At 46.3% G+C, this 24,174-nt stretch overlaps 1 protein-coding gene across 1 annotated transcript in view; it reads right to left on the bottom strand.

The window, feature by feature from the left end:
• Positions 1-13,250, bottom strand: part of LOC116831254 (cytochrome P450 2H2-like) — a 44,367-nt gene extending 31,117 nt beyond the window's left edge. The window contains exons 1-3 of the mRNA XM_075073054.1: positions 13,071-13,250; positions 11,545-11,707; positions 10,908-11,074 (exon numbers count right to left, since the gene is read on the bottom strand). Of these exons, the coding sequence (XP_074929155.1) occupies positions 10,908-11,074; positions 11,545-11,707; positions 13,071-13,250 (510 nt within the window). The remainder of the gene's footprint in view (positions 1-10,907; positions 11,075-11,544; positions 11,708-13,070) is intronic.
• Positions 13,251-24,174: the final 10,924 nt, after the last annotated feature.

Here is a 24,174-nt window from a genome sequence, read left to right as displayed (position 1 = left end):
AAAGAGAGAGATGGGAGGCAGTGGGATGAGGTTGTGCGCATGGGGGGTGACTATTTATAAATGTTAAATTATTTTCAGTAACTGAGCCACTGGCCCTCCCTGATCTATTTTCCTGTTCCAGTAAACCCCCTCCGGTTCGTTGCTGATTCCGGGTGTGTCGCCACTCGCTGGGTTGTCTATTACCTTATTGTCCCGTGTAGCAGCTGTTACGTCCTTGCGGAGCTTGTCAAGGGAACCACCCGCGCACAGTGCAAAGTCACTTGAGAGGAGGAAAACGGGCTCGTTCGGAGTTTACCTCTAAGTGCCATTCCTCTTCATTTGAGGACATTACAAACTAACACACTAGGAGGAAAGACGCCCAAAATACCGGTAAGTGGTTGGGAGATATGCAATTGGTCTGAGTTAGCAATATAGCTGCAGAGGCAAAAGCTGGAGTAATTGTGTGGGGCTCTGTGTACCCAGAGACAACATGAGGTAGGAGTGGTAAGAGCAGGGAACCTAGATGGCTTCTGGACGACTCATGTTAGATCACTCCCAACTCAACACTTTTAGTGAGGATGATATAGCAAACTGATGAGTATTCAGAGAAAAGAAAACTGAACAGCAGAGGGTGTTGTAAATGGTGATGAAGTGCTTCAGCTCCAAACCATCCCACAGGGAATCTCCAACATCGACCTAATCCCCATCACCCCAGCTCCATAGAATATTGTGCCTGACTAAGAAACCCCACTCGCCTTACTCTGCATCTTCTCTCCACAATCTGAAAGCACCAAAAACATGAAGCAGATCTGCCTCCCAGCCTTTCAACAAACACAATGGTGTGTGAGCCTGATGGAGCACAGCTGAGGTGTAGTGAGAGCAGTGGCCAACATACTCTTTAAAATCATAGTTTTCCATCCTCCAGGCCCGCCACGACTGAGATTCAGAGTGCAACCAACAAGCCTGTCCAATCAATGGGTGAAGCAGACCCAGAAATTTCTGGAGTGGAAGATATTTTAAAGAGAACACATTACAAGTTACAAGAACATGAAGACCAAGCTAATTGACTCTAAATCACTCATGACACTGTCATATAGAATTGTGAGTGTCCTGAGGGAATAGAGAAACTATTCTGAATTTGTCCCAAAATGCTAGCTAAGTGGTTGGAGCTGGTAAGATTTTGTTTTGATGTAGGACAGACACACAGGCCCTTGCCCCAAGCCACTCAGGAGGTTGCCCAAGAGCACTGATTTGTGAAAATTCCCGAAGTTTAGCTACTAAGGAGGCTTACACTGAAACTGCAGAGGAAAAAAAGGAGCGCTATCAGGAGAAGCAGCAATGAAAGAGCGACTCTTCAAAATGATGTCCATTGGACGTGTTCAATGAAGGTGCTTTAACCAAGCAAACAATTGGCCAGAAAGATGGACTGGGTTTTCATAAAAAATTCAGCAATGCTCCTGTAAAGATGGCAAGAAGATAGTGTTATCAAGTTGTCTTCAAACAGAAAAATACCTCAAAAATCTGCCCACTCCCTCGCAAGCGGGACCCTATGGAATGAACCCATCCATATGGAATTAGTACTGCTCTTGAGATCTGATATGGCTGCTCTGAAGATGCTAATTGCCAATTTGATCAAGTTTCAAACCAATGTAAGATCTTTCATACAACATTGGCTTGCCCTGCTCGTAGCATGGAAAGAGCTCCAGTTAAAGTATTACTTGCAATATGTTGGTTTGGATGTCTTGGGAGCTCTTAGAAGATCCAAATTTTTTTTGTTATTTTGGAGAAACTCCTCGATTTACTTGGCAGAGGTATGCTTGTATGATTTTCTGGCCTCAATATCTCTGCCAATCGGATTGATAATTTGAGAGTTGCTGGAAAGATATTTGGGATACACGACAATCAAATCCAATGGATCGCAATTGGATCTAATGTTAAAAAGCAACTAATAACATGAGATACATTTATGTCACGCAAAATCACTTTTTGAATAATGATCCCTCATAGGCTAATGTAATTGGCCTCACAAATGCTGCCTGCGTTGGAAAATGTAACTCCCTTGGTATTAGCTCATGTTTGGGAGTGCCCCTGTATTCAAGCATTTCTGGTACATGAGATGGGTCAAAGGAACATTTGATATTGGATGCTAAAGCTGGAGGCACCCCCTTAAGTGTCATTTTTGAATATCAGTTCCTGAATACCTGGCGCGATTCCTTGTGCAGGCTTTGGTTGCTAAACTCCTGCAAAATGAAAAGTCGATCCTGATCAAATATGGTGCGTCTGACTCGTGATATGGTAGACTTCGCAGCAACACAAATGACTGGCGTGGGGCAGGAATGGAACACCTGAAACAACTCAAAGAATTTGGGCTGACATTTTAGAAGGTCTGTGATTAATGTACATATATTGCTTCCCCTCCCTGGATCCTTTATGTAACATCTCAGTTGCGTGTAGTCTGAGAATCTGGTATGTTGATTTACACATAATGGAAGGTTTAACGCAATCAACTGGAAGGCACAGCCTTGATTAGTCAATGAGAAGAACACAGCCCATCAGTAAAATTTTGGCTGAATCTGATACAACAAATCTGGAAAAGGAGTTCTAACAGACAGTGAATTGCTCCCAAGGGAAGTTCTGTCATTTGGCACAGTCAAAGCTCTCAGCTAGAAGGCTTGTCAACATTGGCCATCCCAAGTTATATCACGGCATTTTCAACAGAGCTCTCCATTGACCAAGCCACAGTGAAAAGTGAGGCGAGAAGCGGGACTCTAGTGTACCCACGGGCCAGAACCGACCTGGGCGTTAGAGCCAAAAACATCCCCTTGAATTCCTGGAAACAGGGTTTCCTCTCGAGTTCTATCCACACTGGGAGTCTCACCTCACCCCCTGCTGTCTCTCAACACGCCAGCAGCGGAGTAGGGGGTGAATTCACCCCGGAGAGATTACCTTTAGCGAATTAAAGCACCCTGCTGGTAGAGACAACCAGAAAGGATTAGTGATAGTGAGAAAATATTCTCCTCCCATGGACTAGGGGTGAATGCCTGATGGAGTCGGGGGGTCTCACCTCCAGTGTTCTGATGGAACTCACCTTCCTTGGCTGCTGCTGCAGGCCCTGTGGCAATGCCGGAGAACAGAAGGGTGTTGCTGTCTGCCCAGTGCTAAGATATGGGGTGGACTGAGGCTGAAAAGGATCTAAGGGAGCAGAAAGAACTCTGCTTATTGTCCTTACATGTGGAAAAATGATAAGCGGCTAGATTCCGCTGAAACGTCAAGGAGACTATGCCAGACTGCGGAAGACACTTAAGGAAATCGAGGCTCATGATCTTCAGTGGGATTCGCCTATTCCTAAGAAGGCAACAAAGGTGGTGCCAAATTATGGTGATCACCAGATAGCTTCAGCAGTGGTGCTATAAAGAAGGGCTTTGGATGTATGGTCACTGGAACATCATGGACAGAGGACTGTTGCTCATCGATGACTTCACCTGAGTAGGAGGGAAAATGGACTATCAGGATGAGGCTCGCAGAACAACTGATTAAGAGAGCTTTAAATACTAGGAATTTGTGGGGAGAATGGTTGGGAGTTCCAGGTAATCTCCCATGCCGGCATTAACAGTTGAGAGGGAAGAAAACAAGCAAGAAGGATACAGCCATGGTCAGGAGAATGGACCGTACGGAGGAAGAGTAGGTAGATACCAGTCTTAACAGGTGATACTGGGTGGGCCTAGAACGTTTGTGCTAACCGGTAAAGAAGTGAGTGAAGCCAAACAGCAAAAATTAATGTTTTTACACTAATGCGAGGAGCCAAGATACAAAATCGGAGAACTAGAGCTATGGTTGCAGGAAGTGACACACCAGATATTATAGGGATAACAGAAACATGGTGGATATAGTAGTCAAGACTGGAGTCCAGGTATTGAAGGATATGTGCTATTTAGGAAAGAACAGATAAAGGCAAAGGTGGTGGAGTAGCATTGTATATCATGATGAGGTAAACTGTAAAGAAATAAGAAGGTATGGAATGATAAGACAGAGACTGTCTGGGCCAAAATCAGATTGGGAAAGAAACTACTAGATCCTGAGAGAGTGCTTGGGGTGTGCTACGACCGCCGGGATATGATTGGATATGGATTGAGCCTCATTAATGTTTTAATGACATAAACACTAATGGGAATTGTGTGATCATGGGAGACTTTAACTTCCCAGATATGGACTGAGAAGCAAAGTGCTAGTATAATATAGGTCCGATTTTTTTGGTGCGATAGCTGCTGGATTCTTTCACAGCAGTTGAGGACCAAAAAGATGCACTAGATTAGTTTGGTGAGTAGTGAAGACCTCATGGAATAAATGGAAGGGACAACCTTGTTTCAAGTGATCATGACTAATTCAGTTCAAACTAGATGGAAGGATAAACAAAATAGATCTGGGACTAGGTTTTGATTTCAAAAGGCTAACTTAAAGAATTAAGGAAATTAGTTAGGGAATTGGATTGGACTGAAGAACTTGGGGATCTAAAGGCAGAGGAGGCTGGAATACTTCAAGCAAAGTTGCAGAACTATCAAAAGCCTGCATCCCAAGAAGGGAAAAAGTTCAAGGCAGATGTTGTGGACTAGCTGGATGAGCAAGCATCTCAGAGAGGTGATTAAGAAAAGCCGGAAGCTCCAGGAGTGGAAGATGGAGGGATCAGCAAGGAAAGCTACCTTATTGAGGTCAGAACATGTAGGGATAAGTGAGAAAGGCAAAGCCATGTAGAGTTGGACCTGCAAAGGGAATTAAAACCAATAGTAAAAGGTCATAGCCGTATAAATAAGAAGAAAACAAAGAAGAAGTGGGACCGCTACAACTCGAGGATGGAGTGGGGTTAAGGATAATCTAGGCATGGCCCAACGTCTAACCAAATACTTTGCTCAGTCTTTATGAGGAACTTAGAGATCATGGTAGATACAATATGGAATGAGGATATGGAGAGAATATGCCACATCCAAGATAGACGCAAAACTTGAACAAACTTGGATGAAATCGAGGGCCCAGATAATCTTCATCCAAGATATTAAAGAACTGCCACATAAAATTGCAAGCCCATTAGCAGAATTAATGAATCAGTAAACTGAGGGGTTGTACTGTATGACTGGAGAATTGCTACCAAGCTTCCTACTTTAAGAAAGGGAGAAAGGTGATGCGAGTAACTATAGGCAGTTAGTTTTACATCTGTAGTATGCAAGGTCTTGGAAAAATTTTGAAGGAGAAAGTAGAGGACATTGAGGTAATGTAATTGGGACAAATACAACATGATTTATAAAAGGTAGATCGGCCAAACCAACCTGATCTCCTCTTTGAGAGGTAACAGATTTTTTAGACAAAGGAAATGCAGTGGATCTAATTTACCTCAATTCCAGTAAGGCATTTGAATATAGTTCCACATGGACTTATTAGTTAAATTGGAAAAGACGGGATCAGTATGAAAATTAAAGGTGTATAAGGAACTGGTTAAAGGGGAGACTCAATGGGTCATACGAAAGGTGAACTGTCAGGCTGGAGGAGGTTACTAGTGGAGTTCCTCAGGGATCGTTTTTGAACCAATGTTATAATCTTTTTATTACTGACCTTGGCACAAAAGTGGGAATGTGCTAATAAAAGTTTGCGGATGATACAAAGCTGGCAGGTATGTAAGACGAGAAAGACCGGGATATCATAAGGAAGATCTGGATGACCTTGAAACTGAAGTAAAGTAATAGGAAAATTTAATGGTGAAAAGTGTAGGTCATGCATTTAGGGATTTAATACCAAAATTTTGGTTATAATTGGGCACACATCGTGGAGTAGGGTACTAGATGTCGATTTATAGGGACAGTCCCAGATTTTGGGTCTTTTTATATAGGCTCTTCTTACCCCCCAACCCCATCCCGATTTTTCACACTTGCTGTCTTGGTCACCCTAGTTGAAAGTAACAGAGAGGAGAAGGACCTTGGAGTACTCATTGATCACAGGATGACATGAGCCGCCAATATAGTGGCCATGAAAAAAGCTAATGCGGTTTTAGGATGCATTAGGTAAGGTATTTCCACTAAAGATAAGGAGGTGTTTAGTACCGTTATACAAGGCACTGGATAACTGTGTGTGGTTCTGGTCTCCCATGTTTAAGAGCATGAATTCAGACTGGAACAGGTTCAGAGACGGCTATAGATGATCCGAGGAATGGAAAACCTGTCTTATGCAAGGAAGACTCAGGAGCTTGGCTTTTTAGCCTAGCCAAAAGAAGGCTGAGGAGAGTATGATTGCTCTCTATTAAATATACAGAGGGATAAATACCAGGGAGGGAGAGGAATTATTTAACGTGTACCAATGTGGACACAAGACAAATGGATGTAACTGGCCATCAGGAAGTTTTAGACTTGAAAAGACGAAGCGTTTCTAACCATCAGAGAGTGAAGTTCTGGAACAGCCTTCCAAGGGCAAGTAGTGGGGGCAAAAGACATATTGGCTTCAAGACTAAACTTGATAAGTTTATGGAGGGGATGGTATAATGGATAGCCTAATTTGGCAATTAATTAATCTTTGATTATTAGCAAGTAAAGGGGAGGGGATGTTTAGATGGGATGGGACTGATTACTACAGAAGAATTCTTTTCCTGGGTGCGGCTGGTGAGTCTTGGTCACATGCTCAGGGTTTAACTGATAGCCATATTTGGGGTTGGGAAAGGATTTTCTTCCAGGGCAGATTGGCAGAGGCCCTGGAGGTTTCGCCTTCCTCTGCACATAGGGCACTGGTCACTTGCTGGAGTTCTCTGCATCTTGAGGTATTTAAACCATGATTTGATGACTTCAATAACTACGACATAGGTCAGGGGTCGTTCCAGGAATGGTGGGTGAGATTCTGTGTGGCCTGCATTGTGCAGGAAGTCAGTCTAGATGATCATAATGGGTCCTTCTGACCTTAAGTCTATAAATCTATGAATGCTGGGCTTTATTCTCTCTGTCCTGGCTGCCAGGGTGCGGTGGGGCTGCTTCGCCTTCCCCGAAGAAGGACCCTGGTGGTGATGGTTCTGCCCCTCCACCCTGGCAGTTGCAGTCCTTCGCCTGGGCACTTAGCACTGTCTCATACAGTGGCACTTCAGACTCTTCAGTCTTCACACTCATTGCCACAGGTTGTCCATGGAATGGAGGCAGGGGGCAACAAGGGCAAGGCCAGCCTCATAGAGGAGCTGGCAGGGAAGGAGGGAGGTGCAAACCAGCCCACTTAATCTCAGCTGTATGCTGTTCATCCAGCCTTAGTCTCAAACCTGTATAACAGCATGAAAGGCAATCCCACAGTATGTATGTATGTTCCAATGGCACCAAGCCGTTCAGGGACAGTACAACAGTCACAGGACATGATTTCATGGAAGCTTGCGCAATCTTAGAGGCGTTCACTTTAGATTAATTTTTGTGCTCTGTCAGCGTGTACAAACAGGGGCAAACACAGATATATGCAAACAAAGATTCAAAGGAGTTATTCAGTAACCTTTTTAGACCATATTTAGGGTTGTTGACCAGAAGAACTGAGAGTCTGTTGGCAATTGGTTGCACTTGCAATTGTACTTTTTCCACCATACAAAATATAAAAGGTGGGTTCTGAAGTACAAAGTAACCTCCTGTTAGAACCAGAATAATCGCTACACTCTGCCATGGAACCTCTGGGAGCAACAACTGTTTTCCTGGCAGTTTGGTCTCTTGCCTTCTTCCTTCCCGCATGGAGAAAGTGTCTGGAAGTGGGAAGCTGCCACCTGGCCCTGTTGCTTTCCATCATAGGGAACACGCTGCAGCGAGATACGAGGAACTTGCCTCAATCTATACAGAGTAAGGGGGCTTTCTCCTTATGCAGGGCTTGGCTCACGTGGGCTTAAGCAGAGCCTGGGGAAAGAGAATCTGATTTCTGGGTTTGCAAAGTGGTCACCCTCACGTTAGACTGAATGTTTTTCACAGAAATAGTTAATCTTGAATGCTAGATACAACCTGTCTGGCATATGTTATTTTATGATAATGTGTCTTATTCACAGGTAAACCAGAATAGGGCCTCTCAGTATGTGCTGCGCCTGTACAGGTATCTGCAGTGAGGAGTGTGGTCTGGTGGGTTAAGCAGGGAATGGCAGATAGCAGCTTTGGGTTCTGGTCCAGGTCTGCAATGATGCGTATGTGCTGGGGAAATACTGAAGTTCTTTGTGTGTTTCCCATTTGTAAAATTAATCTAATGATACCTTGCTTCTTCACAGGACAAGGGTAAGGCTACCCTGTTGCTGTATTGTGCAAGTACATAGCCATTGGGCTACAGAAAGAGTGAGACTGACTCTGTATCCTAGTGTTAGGTTGCTCACCCAGATGTGGAGACCCAAGTTTTGTTTCCAGTGACTGTCAGCTATTCATATGCAATGGAATGGTTTCAACAGAAAGACTGAGAGAGCCCTGCTCCAAACGACCCACCGCAGTGATTTAGGCGCTTCTCTAAAGAGAAGAGAGACCAGTTTTCAGATCCCTTCTTTCACATCGTATGGCCAGGGGAGAGTTAAACCCAGTTCTCCCATATCCGAGGTGAGTACCATTCCCACTAAGGTGCAGTTCTCAAACTACAGTAACTCCTCACTTAATGTCCTCCTGCTTAACGTTTCAAAGTTAAGTCGCTGCTCAGTTAGGGAACATGCTTGTTTAAAGTGCGCAATGCTCCCTTATAACGTCATTGGCTGCCTGCTCTGTCCACTGCTTGTACGATTCTGTGGAAGAGCAGCGACTTTACATGGGAGGCATTGCACAAGTTCCTCTTCTCTCCTCTCTCCCACTCCCTTTCCAGCGCTTCCTCTATGCCAAACAGCGTGTTGGCACTTAGGCTTTCGGGAGGGAGGAGCAGGGAACGCTGCATCTTTGCTCTTCTCCTCCTTCCCAGAAAGTCCTAAGTGCTGCCAAACGCGGGAGAAGGTGAGGGGGAAGAGAGGGGATCCGCTGCTCCAGAGAGAGATGATTAGGGTGAGAAGAGGGGCCTGGGAGTGGAGTGGGGAAAGGAAGAGGCGGCCTGGAGCATCCCCTGCAAGTCGGTGCCTGTTCTCTCAGAGAACTGCTGCTGCTGCTGCAAGGGGCATTCCAACCACAGAAAATACAGTACCGTCTATAATGCCTTTGTGCTGCCCCCCCAAATTTTCCTGGATTCTAAACCCCGTGTTTACATTACATGTTTGGGAAAATTGGATCGTTAACATGGTTAATATTTAAAGCTGCATTTTTCAGGAACATAACTACAACATTAAGTGAGGAGTTACTGTATGTGCAGACCTTGCAAAGGAGGCATCGGAATGGGTCAAGGGAGCGTGAGCTGTGTGCTCTGGCTGTCAGTCTTGGTGGCTGGGCTCGTGCCAACGGACCTGCACATCCTGAGTGGAGATACAGGACAGACTGAACTCTGCCACGGCGCTGACAGCAGAGCACTCGCACCAGGACTTGGGAATCTCCTTCCTGCCCCCCCCCTGCCATCCTCACGGGAAGCTGGGCTTCTGGCTGTTAGCTCCGGGGTGGCAGTAGCAGCACAGAAGTAAGGTGCCAATGCGGGCTAATCTTATGACTGTATTGATGAATATCCGTTCACATTGCCACCCTTACTTCTGTACTGCTGCTGCATGGGCTGCCTTCAGAGGTGGGCATGAGCCATCAGCTTCTGGCTGCTCTGCCTGCCTGCTTCAGAGCTAGGGGGTGGTATATGTACTTCTGGGGTGGGAGTGGCCATAAATGACTACAGAGACAAAGAAGGGGGCAAGATCAAATAACTTAAACTGCTGCCCTAGAGGGTTAGCTGGGGGTTTTGAGGATCAACATTTTGGATATAGGTGCCTATACCCTTTTTGTGTGTAACCCTAAGTGGCAGGAGAGCTCGTTCATCAGTTTGTAATTAGATCCACACTCATTCTTATTCTGAGAGCTATAGTAAAATGTATTGGTCCTGTGTGTTAATTTTTACAGCTCAGTGTGAAGTATGCCCGGTTTTTACAATATACTTGGGCTCACTGCGGGTTGTGGTGCTGTATGGACAGGAGGCTGTGAAGGAAGCTCTGATTGATCAAGCGGATGAGTTCAGTGGAAGAGGAAACTGGCACTGGCTGACAAGGTTATCAAAGGAGAAGGTACATTCTAACAATTCGGCATGTAGCGTGATGTTCTCTGTATGTGGAGATAGACTGAGAAGACAGCTCGTTTCACTTAGCTGTGTTCTTTGAAGGTACTAACTTTACCCACCTATTTATGTCCCAGTGTATTTCTTATTTTTACATGGTATCAGTATATATACTTTGCTCTAGTTACTTTGACAGTTTACACTGTGTTAGAGAACAAATACAGCCATTGGGCAAGGCAACCAATGGAATTATTTTTCTTGTTCATAATTGCTATAAACAGCAATGAGATTAATGTGTGGGATTTGAGTTACTATACACATATCAGTGTATAGTAGTACGAGTGGAACACGCATATAATAAGGTTTGCGTTCACGTTGAACTTCAATAACAATGTTTCTTAGGTTAGAAATTTAGCAAACTGAGTTTCTCCCCACCCACGCCCTCCTTTCATTCCTGTTCTCCTCCCTCTTCCAGGCATTATTTTCAGCAATGGGGAGCGGTGGAAGCAGCTCTGCCGATTTGCCTCACCACCCTCAGAAACTTTGGGATGGGGAAGAAAAGCGTTGAGGAACGAATCCAAGAGGAAGCCCGTTTTCTGGTGGAAAGGCTCAGAAACACAACACGGTGAGGATTGCTACATGTATGTCAGAAATTGAGAGTCAGCTAAGATCTTGTTTCTTTATTTTGTGACACTAACTTTGTTTAAACACCTTAACTAACTCATATAAGGTGTTTGAACCAAAGTTAATATCACAAAATAAAAGACGACAAGAGTCTTTAGCTGACTCAGTTTCCAAATTACATGCAGCAATTCCCCACCGTGTGTTCTTCTGAGCCTTTCCACCAGAAAATGGGCTTCCTCCTGGATCCTTTCCTCAACACTTTTCTTCCCCATCCCAAAGTTTCTCAAGGTGGTGAGGGCAAATCGGCGAAGCTGCTTCCACCGCTCCCCATTGCTGAATATAATGCCTGGAAAAGGGAGGACAGGAATGAAGGGGGGGGGAGGAGACTAAATTTGCTAAATTTCTAACCTAAGGAAATATTGGTCATTGAAAGTTTCAATGTGAACACAAACATTATTGTATGTGTGTTCTACTGGAGACATTACATTACATTGATATGTGTACGTAACTCAAAATCCCACATATTAATCTCATTCCTGTTTATAGCAATTATGAACAAGAAAAATAATTTCATTGGGGGCCATGCCCAATGGCTGTATTTTGTTCTCTAACACAGTGTAAACTGTCACAGTAATTAGACCGAAGTACATATACTGGTACCATGTAAAAATAAGAAATACACTGGGACATAAATAGGTGGGTAAAGTTAGTATCCTTCAAAGAACAGGGCTAAGTGAAACACGAGCTGTCTTCTCAGTCATGTTCTCCACATACAGAGAACATCAGCGCTACATGCTGAAGTTGTTAGAAATGTACCTGTTCCTTTGGCAAGCTTGTCAGCCAGTGCCAGTTTTCCTCTTCCACTGAACTCGTCCCCTTGATCAATCAGAGCTTCCTTCACAGCCTCCTGTCCATACAGCACCACAACCCGCAGTGAACCCACGTATATTGTGAAAACCGGGCCATACTTCGCACTGAGCTGTAAAAGATTAACACAAAGGACCAATACATTTTTACTAAATCCACTTAAGAATAAGAATGAGAGTGGATCAAATTACGAACTGAAGAGAGAGCTCTCCTGCCAGTAAGGATTACACCCAAAAAGGGATATAGGCATCTAAACGCAAAATGTAGATCCTGAAAACCCCCAGCTAACCCTCTAGGCACCTTAACTCCCTCAGTGCCTAAGTTTCCACCCCTGAATTGCCTGAGGCACTTATAACATCTATTGCTGGGCATGCACATGGCTACCTCAGTCCTTATGGCCAGTGCCTAACACATGCCCGAACTCTGGCTGGATCCTCAAATGCAGTGTTCCCTCCCTAGCTCATCTGGTCTTAAATCACACCTAACAGAGTAGACTCCATACACCAGGTGCAAGAAGAGGAGGAGGAGGAGGAACCCCCCCAACCCCAGCGCATCACTGTTAGTTTAGTGGGAATGGTAGTCACCTGGGATGTGGGAGAGCCGGGTTTAATTCCCCCCCATACCTGATGTGAAGAAGGGATCTGAAACCAGGTCTCCCTTCTCTCCATCGAGTGTGTCCAGGCCTAAACCACCACACTATGGGTCATTCTGGAAAAGGACTTTCTTGTTGAAGCCGTTCCATTGCGTATCAATAAGTGAATTATAATTGGAAAAGGAACATGGGTCTCCCACATCCTGGGTGAGCAACCTAACCACTAGGATACAGAGTCAGTCTCACTCTCTCTCTGGAACAGCTGCCAAGGAAAGGCAAGTGCACCAGAACACTGGGCCTGAGTCCTCCCATCAGGCAATTTCACCCCTGGGTGTGTGTGGGGAGGAGTGCCCTTCTTCTATCACTGTCCTTTCTGGATCTCCACCTGGGAGGGTATGTCAACTTTACAGAGTAGAGCAACAACCTAAGCCTTACCCTTAGTCCTGTAAAGAAGGCAAGTAACATTAGATCAATTTTACAAGTGGGAAATACACAAAGAACTTCAGTCGTTTCCCCAGGCACCTATGTGGCATCAGTTGCAGATCTGGGACCAGAACCCAAGGCTGCTGTCTGCCATTTCCCTGCTTAACCCACCAGACCACACTCCTCACTGCAGGATAACCTGTACAGGCTGCAGCACAACTGAGAGGCCCTATTCTGGTTTACCTGTGAATAAGACACATTATCATAAAAATAACATATTGCCAGAAACAGGTTGTATCTAGCATTCAAGACTAAATATTTCTGTGGAAAAAATATTCAGCCTTAAACACGAGGAGTTGAGCCACTGCGCAAACCCCAGAAATTTCAGAGTTCTCTTTCCCCTGGCTCTGCTTAATGTCCAACTGAACCAAAGCCCTGCATAAGGAGAAACCCCCGTTACCTCATGTATAGATTGGGGCAAGTTCCTTGTACTCAGCTGTAGCGTGTTCCCTATGATGGGAAAAGCAACAGGGCCAGGCGGCAGCTTTCCATTTCCAGACATCTTTCTCCATGCTGAAAGGAAAAGAAAGCAAGAGACACAAATCAGCAAGAAAACAGTTGTTGCTCCCAGAGGTTCCATTGTAAAATTATTCTGGGTTCTAACAGGGAGTTATTTTGTCTTTCAGAACCCACCTTTTATATATTGTGTGGTGCAAAAGTAAAATGGAAGTACAAGCAATTAGCCAATTGCAGCTCCATTCTTTCTTGTCAACAGATTATTTAGGGCTAATAAAGGATTTACTGAATATTAACTAACTAGGAATGAACTCCTTACGAACCTTTGTTTTGCTCTTGTGTACTCAGTGACAAGCACAAAAATTACATCATCACATGAAGGGCTCTCCAAAACTGCCTGAGTCAGGCGCTTAAGGTGTGCCTGCAACTGGCAGAGGAAAGGGCAGAAGGGGTCTCACCAGGGCATCACCAGGGTCTTTTGTCTGGGGGGAGTTGCCAGGAGCAGCCCCACAGAGCCCCTTTTGCAGGGCATCTAAAAATTCCGTCTGAGAGTCAGAGATCTTGTGCAGGACCATCTACCAAAAAAAGTACTCTAGGGCCGTCTTTACTGATATTCTTCTCAGCTAATATAGTTTAGATAAAAACTGTAGAAATTGCATTAATATCTGACTTGTTGAATTTAATTTATACTACCATCCGTGAACAGCAGCAATCTTATCTGAAAGCCCTTTTGCTTAGTCTGTATGCCAAACAGCTTGCCAGCCCTTTTGAAGTCCCAGTAGTTTTGCTCAAGAGAATAAAGGCAAAACTCAGCCTTTTGACAGAAGTTGTTGATTTCAGAGCTTAGATGATGGAGGTTCTGAGTTTCTCCTTGGAGAAGGGGTAGAAGCATAGTCTACATTTCCAAGGCCCTTAGTTTCCTTCACAAGGCGATAAGTCTATATTCTCTCCATTTTCTTTTTAAATGTGGCGTACAGAGATGAGGCAGGCCTCTATTAGAGGCTTTAAAGGTTTCCCAAAGTTGCAGTTACTGATGGACGTATATTTAGGAACTGTTTTTAGGAGAAAGGGTCTAACTCCTTGCTGCTATGGAGTCAACAAAAGTTGTATCAAACGGCAGAAGGTATTTCAACTCCACATTTTAGCGTACGTCTACTCTGCTACGATTTTATTAGGGTCGAATTTAGGCTTAAGCACCCGATTATTAACAACCAGTCTAATAAATGGTTGTACGCGGTTCCACAGTGGGATCCCGAAACGATTTGTTTGCGTCCCGATGTGGTCCAAACGGGCTACCAATCGATTAGGTAAGTTCGGTATGCACTATGGGTTATAGGCGCCCTCAGCGCGATATCCCATACGTTCCCACTTCCTGTGCGAGAGCACACAGTTACACGATGATGGGCAGAAAACATTCCCCTGTGGTGGTGTCTGGGTACAGGCCTAGAACCCTCCCTATTGTGAGGCAGCATGACATACTCGACCCATTTAAATTGGCGCCTTTTTTCCGGAGAGTGCATTTTGGAAAGCCCCCAAGACGTGCCCCCTATAGGCACAGCCAATCGTTCGCCTTTTTTTATCTCTCTAGCTCTTGGGTTACTCAGAGCATTGCGACGGGAGAGCGCGTGCGATAAGTTGTCACTGTGGCGTTACCAGCCTCATGGGTGTTGCACTGCCGGATGGGCCATCGTAGTTACGGGTCTGGATCGGGGCGAGAAATAATGAGGAAAGCTGTGTCTCCCTGTAACCACGCCATGTGACACTGTTGTTTGAATCCTCAAACATACTTGGAGAAATGCCCAGCCTTTCAAGCCAAGTAGAATCGGCAAAATAGAATCAGCGAGGAACTAATATGGTGCAGCCCTATGTTGCGATGTGGATAGTCGGAGTCTCACTCAGTTACCCCCTCCCTCCCTTCATAATCAGTGAATAGCAGTCCATTTGAGTCTCTGGCTTCCCGTTACGCTTGTTCACACAGCGGCTGTGTATCCTGGAGTTTTTTATTCAAACGTTTTGGCATTTCGTGTTCTGTAACGGAGCTGGATACAACAGATTTGTTTCCCATACAGCGATCAAGCCTAGTATCTCCCAATACGGTCTCATGCTGGAGCTCTTTTTCGATTTCAGACTCATCGCCAGCCGTGCTGATCAGAGCTCCACGCTGTGGCAAGCCAGGAAATGTCATTCAAAAGTTCGCGGGGCTTTTCCTGTTTACCTGCCCGCTGGCATCCGAGTTCAGATTGCTGTCAGCCAGACGGTCAGTGCTGCACTCATTTGGGAGTGTGCCGCGCCGGAGGCACTATACATGTACTCTCCGTAAATGTCGATTTCCGTCCACACGAACGAACCTAATCCGAGTCTATCAGCTATCGGAATTTAGATGTAACGCATCTTATTGCCAACCCCTCTCGTTGGGAGGAGTTTCCGAAATCGTAACAATTTAGAGGAACGTTAACCTCATTATTTTAAGAAGGACCGACGGTTGTCGTTTGTTGAACACCAGGATATCGTAACACGCGTTTTTCTAATCGGTTCATACGCCCATAAATCCCGATTTAAAGTCGCCAAGTGTGCTGATCTAAGTGGCTGGCTAGACTGGCCTTAGTCGCTTTACGATGCCGAGGTGCAAGTATGCATTCCTGGGGCGGGTGCCGGGCCTAAGAGACAAAAAAAAAATGCATTATTAAACATTTTAGGAGCATGGTCAGATACAATAGTATCAATGTCACAATTAGTCACTGAATCGATCAAGTCTTGTGACACAAAGAAATAGTCCAATCCTGAGTATTTTAAATGAGCCGCAGGAAAAAAAAAATACTATAGCCTCTGGCCATAGGATTACCCACTCTCCACATATCTTGTGAAGCTAAATCAACCATGCATGCGTGAAGTACCTAACGAGTATTCCTTTTTACCATTGAATGCATTTTTTTCTTTTAACAGGGTTATTAAAAACTTTTATAATCTAGGAAACTTATTTAATTATCAGAGCCAATGTTGTTAAAATATACCAGAGAAAATATAAAGCCATTTTGTGAAAAAATAAAAAATTGCAAGTTTTCTAGGGCAGCAGACAGTTCTTTGTATCTGAACAGAAAAGTTAAATCATCCAGGGACAGGGTGTCACTTCCTGGTACATATTCTAAAAGGTTGAGAAGGAAATTCCAAGCAATCAGAGTGTACTGGGAGGGGGGCAAAAAAAGGAATTAAATAAATTGGAAAACAAAACAGAAAAGAAAGAGAATGGAGAGAGACCTACACATTAGTACCATGCAATCAAAAAGAAGAATCTGTTTAGACAGGCTAAAAACACGCACTCCACACCCAGAGGAGGCGCAACCAGATCAGACGAAACTTGGAGATCCTCACAGCCAAATGTTACAACTACAGCATAGTAATCACCTATGATGAATAGAACCTTGATGCATTACTCCATATGGAAGCACCATCTAAGAAAAAATTATATACATATAATCACTAATCAAATGATGGATTTTACATCGATGCTCCTTTCCCATGAATTAAGGCAATAGGAAATAAATTGATAATAGTCCTTTAAGTCTTCAACCCCAATGAGAGAAAGAAAAAAAGAAAAGGAACTATCATATCAACTAGTACCCATCAACATCTTTAGAGCAGCCATATCAGATCTCAAAAAGCAGTACATAAATTTCATATGGCTGGATCATTCCACAGGGATCTCCTCTTGCAAGGGAGGACTGTGCAGATTTTTAAGGTATTTTTCCGTTTGAAGGGAACTGAATGACACTATCATAGAATCAGAGAAGATTAGAGTTGGAAGAGACCTCAGGAGGTCATCTAGTCCAACCCCCTGCTCAAAGCAGGACCAACCCTAATTAAATCATCCCAACAAGGGCTTTGCCAAGCCAGGCCTTAAAAACCTCTAAGGATGGAGATTCTACCACCTCCCTAGGTAACCCATTCCAGTGCTTGACCACCCTCCTAGTGAAATAGTTTTTCCTAAAATCCAACCTAGACCTCCCCCACTGCTACATGAGACCATTGCTCCTTGTTCTGTTATCTGCCACCACTGAGAACAGCAGAGTTCCATCCTCAGGTAGTTGAAGGCTGCTACTAAATCCCCCCTCACTCTTCTCTTCTGCAGACTAAATAAGCCCAGTTCCCTCAGCCTCCTCGTAAGCCATGTGCCCCAGCCCCCTAATCATTTTTGTTGCTCTCTGCTGGACTCTCTCCAATTTGTCCACATCCTTTCTGTAGCGGGGGGCCCAAAACTGGACGCAATACTCCAGATGCGGCCTCACCAGTGCTGAATAGAGGGGAATAATTGCCTCCCTCGATCTGCTGGCAGTGCTCCTACTAATGCAGTCTAATATGCTGTTAGTCTGCTTGGCAACAAGGGCACATTCATATCCAGCTTCTCGTCCGCTGTAATCCCCAGGTCCTTTTCTGCAGAATTGCTGCTTAGCCAGCTGGTCCCCAGCCTGTAGCAGTGCCTGGGATTCTTTTGTCCTAAGTGTAGGACTCCGCACTGGTCCTTGTTGAACCTCAACAGATTTCTTTTGGCCCAATCCTACAATTTGTCTAGGTCACTCTGGACATTATCCCTACCCTCCAGCATCTCTACCTTCCTCCCCAGCATAGTCTCATCTGCAATCCTGTTGAGCGTGCAACCCATGCCATCATCTAGATCATTAATGAAGATGTTAAACAAAACTGGCCCCAGGATTGACCTCAGGGGCACTCTGCTTGATACCGGCTGCCAACTAGACATCGAGCCGTTGATCACTACCCACTGATCCCAACGATATAGCCAACATTCTATCCAGCTTATAGTCCATTCATCCAATCCATACTTTTTTAACTTGCAGGCAAGAACACTGTGGAAGACCATATCAAAAGCTTTGCTAAAGTCAAGATATAGCACGTCCACCGTTTTCCATATCCACTGAGCTAGTTATCACATCATACCTCTGAACTATCTTCTTGCCATTCTCAACATGGAGCGTTGCTGGGTATTTAAAAAAATATTTCAAGTCCACCTTTCTGGCCAATTGTTCACTTGGTTAAAGCAGCCTTCATTGCAACCACGTCATGGGCATAATTTTGAAAGAGTAGTACTCTCATTGCTTGTTCTCCTGATAGCAGCTCCTTTTTTCCTCTGGATTTCTGTAATGTAAGCTCCTTAGCAGCAAACTTCATGAACTTCACAATCAGTGCCCTTGGACAACCTCCTGGAGCTCGCTTGGGGGCACGGGCCTGTGTGTCTGTTCTATATCAAAACAAAAATCTACTGGCAGATCCAACGACTTACCTAGCAGTGTAGGGACAAATTCAGAGGGTTTCTCTATTCCCTCAGGGACACCCACAACTCCGATATTACATTGTCATGAGTGGATTTCTAGGTCAATTAGCTTGGTCTCCACGTTCTTGATACCATTACAGTTCTTCATAACCCGTAATTTGTTCTCTTTAAAATCATCTTCCACTCCAGAAATTCTGGGGTCTGCTTCACCCATTGATGTGGACAGAGCTTGTGGTGCACTCTGAATCTCAGTCATGATGGCCTGGAGGGTGAAAACTGTAGATTTAATCTGAAGAGTATTTGTGACCACTGGCTGTAGTACAGCCATCAGTTGTGCTCCATCAGGCTCACACACCATTTTGTCTGTAGTAGGGAGGGAGGCAGATCTCTCTTTTTTTTTTTTTTTTTGGTGCTTTCAGATTCGGAGAGGAAGATGCAGAGCTAGAGGGCAGGATGGGGGGTTCTCTAGTCAGGGACAATATTTCTTGAGGCTGGGTGATGGGGTTTGGGGAACAAAGTTTGGGGATTCCCTGTGGGCTGCTTTGGAGCTGAAGCAACCTGCATCCACCTTGCTCACGGTGCCCTCTGGTGTCCACTTTTCTCTTCTCTGAATATGCATCAGTTTGCTGATATCATCCATCACTGAAACGGGTGGCTGATTGCGGGCAGTGATCTAAACATAGGCTCACAGCGCCATCTAGAGTTCCTTCTCTTACTACCTCCCTACTTCATGTCGTCTCTGGACACAGAGCCCACAATTACACCAGCTTTTTTGCCTCTGCATCCATACTGCAGGCTCAGATCCCTTTTGCTATTTCCATCTTTTTTAGTATAATAGCATCATAAAACAAGAGGGGACCTTGAGTAGAAGGGATAGTTCAGTGGTTTGAGTATTGGCCTGCTAAACCCAGGGTTGTGAGTTCAATCCTTGAAGGGGCCATTTAGGGATCTGGGGCAAAAGTCTGTTTGGGGGTTAGAGTAGATAACCTCCTGAGGTCCCTTCCAACCCCAATATTCTATGAGGTTATCTAATCCAGTCCCCAGCAATCATGATAGGACTGAGCATGATCTAGACCATCCCTGATAGATGTTTGTCTAATCTGCTCTTAAAAATCTCCAGTGATGGGGATTCCACAACCTCCCTAGGAAATTTATTCCAGTGCTTAACTACTCTGACAGGAAGATTTTCCTAATGTCCAATCTAAACCTCCTTTGCTGCAATTTAAGCCCATTGCTTCTTGTCCTATCCTCAGATATTAAGAAAAACATTTTTTCTCCCTCCTTGAAACAACCTTTTATGTACAGAAAAACCTCTTATGTCCCCCATCAGTCTTCTCTTTTCCAGACTAAACCAACCCATTTTTTTCAATCTTCCCTCATAGGTCATGTTTTCTAGACCTTTAATCAGTTATGTCGCTCTTCTCTGGATTCTCTCCAAATTGTCCACATCTTTCCTGAAATGTGGCCCCAGAACTGGACACAATACTCCAGTTGAGGCCTAATCAGCAGGAGTAGAGCAGAAGAATTACTTCTTGTGTCTTGCTTACAACACTCCTGCTAATACATCCCAGAATGATGTTTGCTTTTTTTGCAACAGTGTTACACTGTTGATTCATATTTAGCTTGTGATCCACTATGACCCCCCAGATCCTTTCCATTACTCCTTCCTAGGCAGTCATTTCCATTTTGTATGTGTGCAATGATTGTTCCTTCCTAAGGAGTACTTTGCATTTGTCCTTATTGAATTTCATCCTATTTACTTCAGACCATTTCTCAATTTGTCCAGATCATTTTGAATTTTAATCCTATCCTCCAAAGCACTTGCAACCCCTCCCAGCTTGGTATCATCTGCAAACTTTATAAGTGTACTCTCTAAGCCAACAGTGGTGGGGCCGCATGCAGCCCCATCAGGGTAAACAGGGCCAGACTTTAGAAGTGTGGGGGCCCAATTCAAACATTTTCGGTGAGGGTCCTGGCAGGGATGACTAAAAAAAAAGTGGAAAAAAAAGCCTCTCATTTCTTTCATGTATTATTTACTTTCCATAACTATATGAATAATAAAATTATATATATATATTGCATCATATATGCTGTTGATTGGCTATTAATGACCGCCGTTTCACATGTGTGGGTCCCCGCCACTCCCTGGGGTGTGTGCACATGTGTTGGTCCAGCTGCTCCCTGCCCCCTCATTGAAGCAGGTGTGCAGGGTTAATGCCTGGAAACTGCAGGGCAGCAGTGGACATGGGGCTGGCTGGAGGCAGGGCAGGGGCTGACTGGAGGTAGGGTCTGGCTGCAGGCAGGGCAAGGGATGTGGGGTGCTGGTTGGAGACAAGGGGTGTGGGGCGGGCTGGCTTCAGGCAGGGCCAGGGGGGTGCAGCAGGGGTTTGCAGGGCTGGAGACAGAGGAGTGCGGGACTGGCTGGCTTCAGGCAGTGGGGTGCAGCAGGGTTGACTGGAGACAGGGCAGGGGGTGCGGGCTGGGCAGAGTGTGCAGGGCTGGTGCGGGCAGCAGTGTGTGGGGGGCTGGCTGGCTTTGGGCAGGGCTGCAGGGGTGTGTGGCAGGGGTGCGGCTGGAGACAGGGCTGGGGTGCAGGCAGCAGGTGGGGGGCTGGCTGGCTTTGGCAGGCAGGGGTGTGTTGGCAGGGCTTGGCTGGAGACAGGACAGGGGTTTGGCAGGGGCTGGCTGTGCTGGGGTGCAGAGCTGGCTGCAGGCAGGGGGGGCCGGACTGGTGTGGGCAGGTCACGGGGTGCAGCAGAGGCAGCTGGAACCCCAGCCCTTTAAAGTAGCCCCAACCCCTTCTACCCCGGGGACCTTTTAAATAGCCGCAGGGAGCGCTGGGGAATGCATGGGGAGGCGGGGCTCCGGCGGCTATTTGAAGGACCGGGTGGCAGAGGCAGCTGGAGCCCCGGGCCTTTAAATAGCCCCCCCCCGAGCCCCTCACTGCCCCAGGGCTCAGGGGGCTATTTAAAGGGCCCAGAGCTCCAGCCGGGTCGCGGGGCTTGCCGCGCTCTGGCCGGAGCTCCAGACGGGAGCGGGGCTTGCCGCGGGGCTTGCCGCGCTCCAGCCGGGCTGGAGCGGCAAGCCCACGGCTCTTGCCCGCACCCTCTGGCCCTGGCCGGAGCGGCGGGTCAAAGCCCTGCGCTTCCGCTCTCCTCTCCCGCTGGAGCCCCGGCCGGAGGCGCGAGCAAGCCCCGCCGCCCTGGCTGGAGCTCTAGCTGGGAGAGCGGGCCGCGCCCGCTCCCGCCGGCGCTTCACTCAAAGGAGAGGGGGACTATGGAGGAGCAGACCGCAGCCGGGGACCGGGGTAAGTTTAAAAAAAAAAAAAATTAAAAAGGTGCTAAGGCACGGGACCCTCTTAGGCGCGGGGCCCGATTCCCCGGAATTGGCCGAATCGGCCTAAAGCCGGCCCTGAGGGTAATCCCGGTAGCCCAGTGCTTCCTGCAGATCCCAATGGCCAGGAATGGTGAACTGCGGCCATTGGGAGCTGCGGGGCAGCTCAACGTCAGCAAAATGTCTTTTGGCCCACAATCAGATTACCCTGATGGGATGCATGCGGCCCATGGGCTGCAGGTTGCCCACCACTGCTCTATGCCATTATCTAAATCATTGATGAAGATATTGAACAGAACTGGACCCAGAACTGATCCCCATGGGACCCCACTCGTTATGTCCTTACAGCATGACTGTGAACCATTGATAACTACTCTCTGGGAATGCTTTTCCAACAAGTTTTACACCTACCTTATAGTAGTTGCATCTAGGTTGCATTTCCCTAGTTTGTTTATAAGAAGGTCATGCAGGACAGTATCAAAAGCCTTACTAAAGTCCAGATATACCACAACTACTGCTACCCCCATCCACAAGGCTTGTTCCTCACTGAGTATCTCCAACCACTACCTGTATTTTGGAGTCTTTCCTCCCAGGTGTGTTAGTCTGTAACTGTGCTCAAATGAAAAGGGAACTGGCCACTAAGGGGTAGGGCTCAGAACAGAACCCCCATTTCTCGTGTGGCCCCTCCCCTGAGACAGGGCTTAACCTTCCTCCCTCCCTTTTCTCTCCCTCCTGCTTGCTTTCACCAATATCTGATGTGGCTTCTCCCCTCTCCTGATGCGGGTTAGCTGCTGGGTCCTTTGCTGCTCCCACTGCCTGTTGCTTCCTCTCAAGTGACTTTGCACTGTGCCAGGGTGGTGTCCCTTGACAAGCTCAGCGACCACACTAACAGCTGGCAAGGCGTGTAATGGCCAGTACACGAGGGCAATAAGGTAAATAGCACAAAAACCAGTGATGGGATGACACACCAGGAATAGCAATGAACGAAGGAGGGTATTACTGGGAACAGGAAAATAGGATCTGGGGAAGGCCGAGATTCAGGTTAACTGAAAAGTAATAAACATTTATAAATAGGCCCCACCCCTCACACTCACAGACTCCTCCAATCCCACCTTTCTCCCTGGCACTTTCCCCAGGCAGGGAGCACGGCTGGGGTGGCATGTCCTGAGACGGAGAGGTGGAGCTCCGTGGCAGCGGCCAGCTTAAACAAAAGTCCCCTTACTTCTTCTTCACTGCTAGGTGGGCAGGGTCCTCTCTCGACTCAGCCAGCCTGTCTGGCCTGGAACCCTCCTGCGGCCTGGCTCAGATCTTTCGCCTCTGGTCCCTGGACATGCAGAGCTGGAAGCTGCCTGATCCCCGCAGCCAAATTCTTAGAGTGGTGCAAAACTTCCACCACAGAGGGGAAATTCAGCAGGGACTCGCTGAGTCACTCTGACTCTCTTCCAGCTTCGAAGCTGACACTCCATCCTGTTTTCTGTGTCTTTAAAATTAGGCTGTCCCCTGCGCAGCTAAGTGCCTCGTGGCTGTGCAGCCCTGGCTTCTCATTGGTTCAGTGGGCTGCTTCAGCAGCTCACCCCAAGCAGAAGCTCGTCTATAGTCCCTAGCATGGGTTTCTACCATCTAGTTCCTTCTACCTCCACCCGATCTTCAAGCATTCTTAGAATGGGGTCAAAGGACATCAGTAGCCATCTTATTTATAGCAGCATTGCCCATCTCAAGAGATCAAACACCATGCATATTTGGGGTTGGGAAGGAATTTTCCTCCAGGGAAGATTAGCAGAGGCCCTGGAGGTTTTTCGCCTTCTTCTGCAGCGTGGGGCACGGGTCACTTGCTGGAGGATTCTCTGCAACTTCAGGTCTTTAAACCACAATCTGAGGACTTCATTAACTCAGACATAGGTTAGGGGTTTGTTCCAGGAGTGGGTGGGTGAGATTCTGTGGCCTGAATTGTACAAGAAGTCAGACTAGATGATCATAATGATCCCTTTTGACCTTAAAGTCTATGAGTCAGACACCCAAAAACAATTACACTGGCCCTAAAAATTATTAAGTTTTTTTTTGAAGTTTATATTGGGGAATGGGTTGTTTTTTCCTATCCATTGATAGTTTAATTCCCCCTGTCCCTCCCAGGTGAGTGTGTCTGTCACAATCACTGTTGTTTGGATGAGGTGTTTTGAACCCTTCCTGCAGGAGCGCTCACCCCATATCTGCCCTGCCCCTGTCCAGCAATGAATTCTGCCTCAGCCTCTCAGCACAGCCCACTCTCTCCCCCATCCCCACCCCCATCTCCCTCAGTCCTGACCTGGTGGGGGCAGGGAGGGAAATGTAGAAAACAAGTTGTGTCACCTTCAAAATTCCATCCCATGGCTACTCCTGGGGTGTTACTGCAGCCTCCTGCCCTTTACAGGCTCAGTCAAACTCCTTGTGAATT

This window comes from Chelonoidis abingdonii, chromosome 16 (assembly GCF_003597395.2).
Source record: "Chelonoidis abingdonii isolate Lonesome George chromosome 16, CheloAbing_2.0, whole genome shotgun sequence".
Lineage (NCBI taxonomy): Eukaryota > Metazoa > Chordata > Testudines > Testudinidae > Chelonoidis > Chelonoidis abingdonii.
The sequence above is the reverse complement of the archived record's forward strand: the minus strand, read 5'-3'. Positions and strand labels throughout refer to the sequence as shown.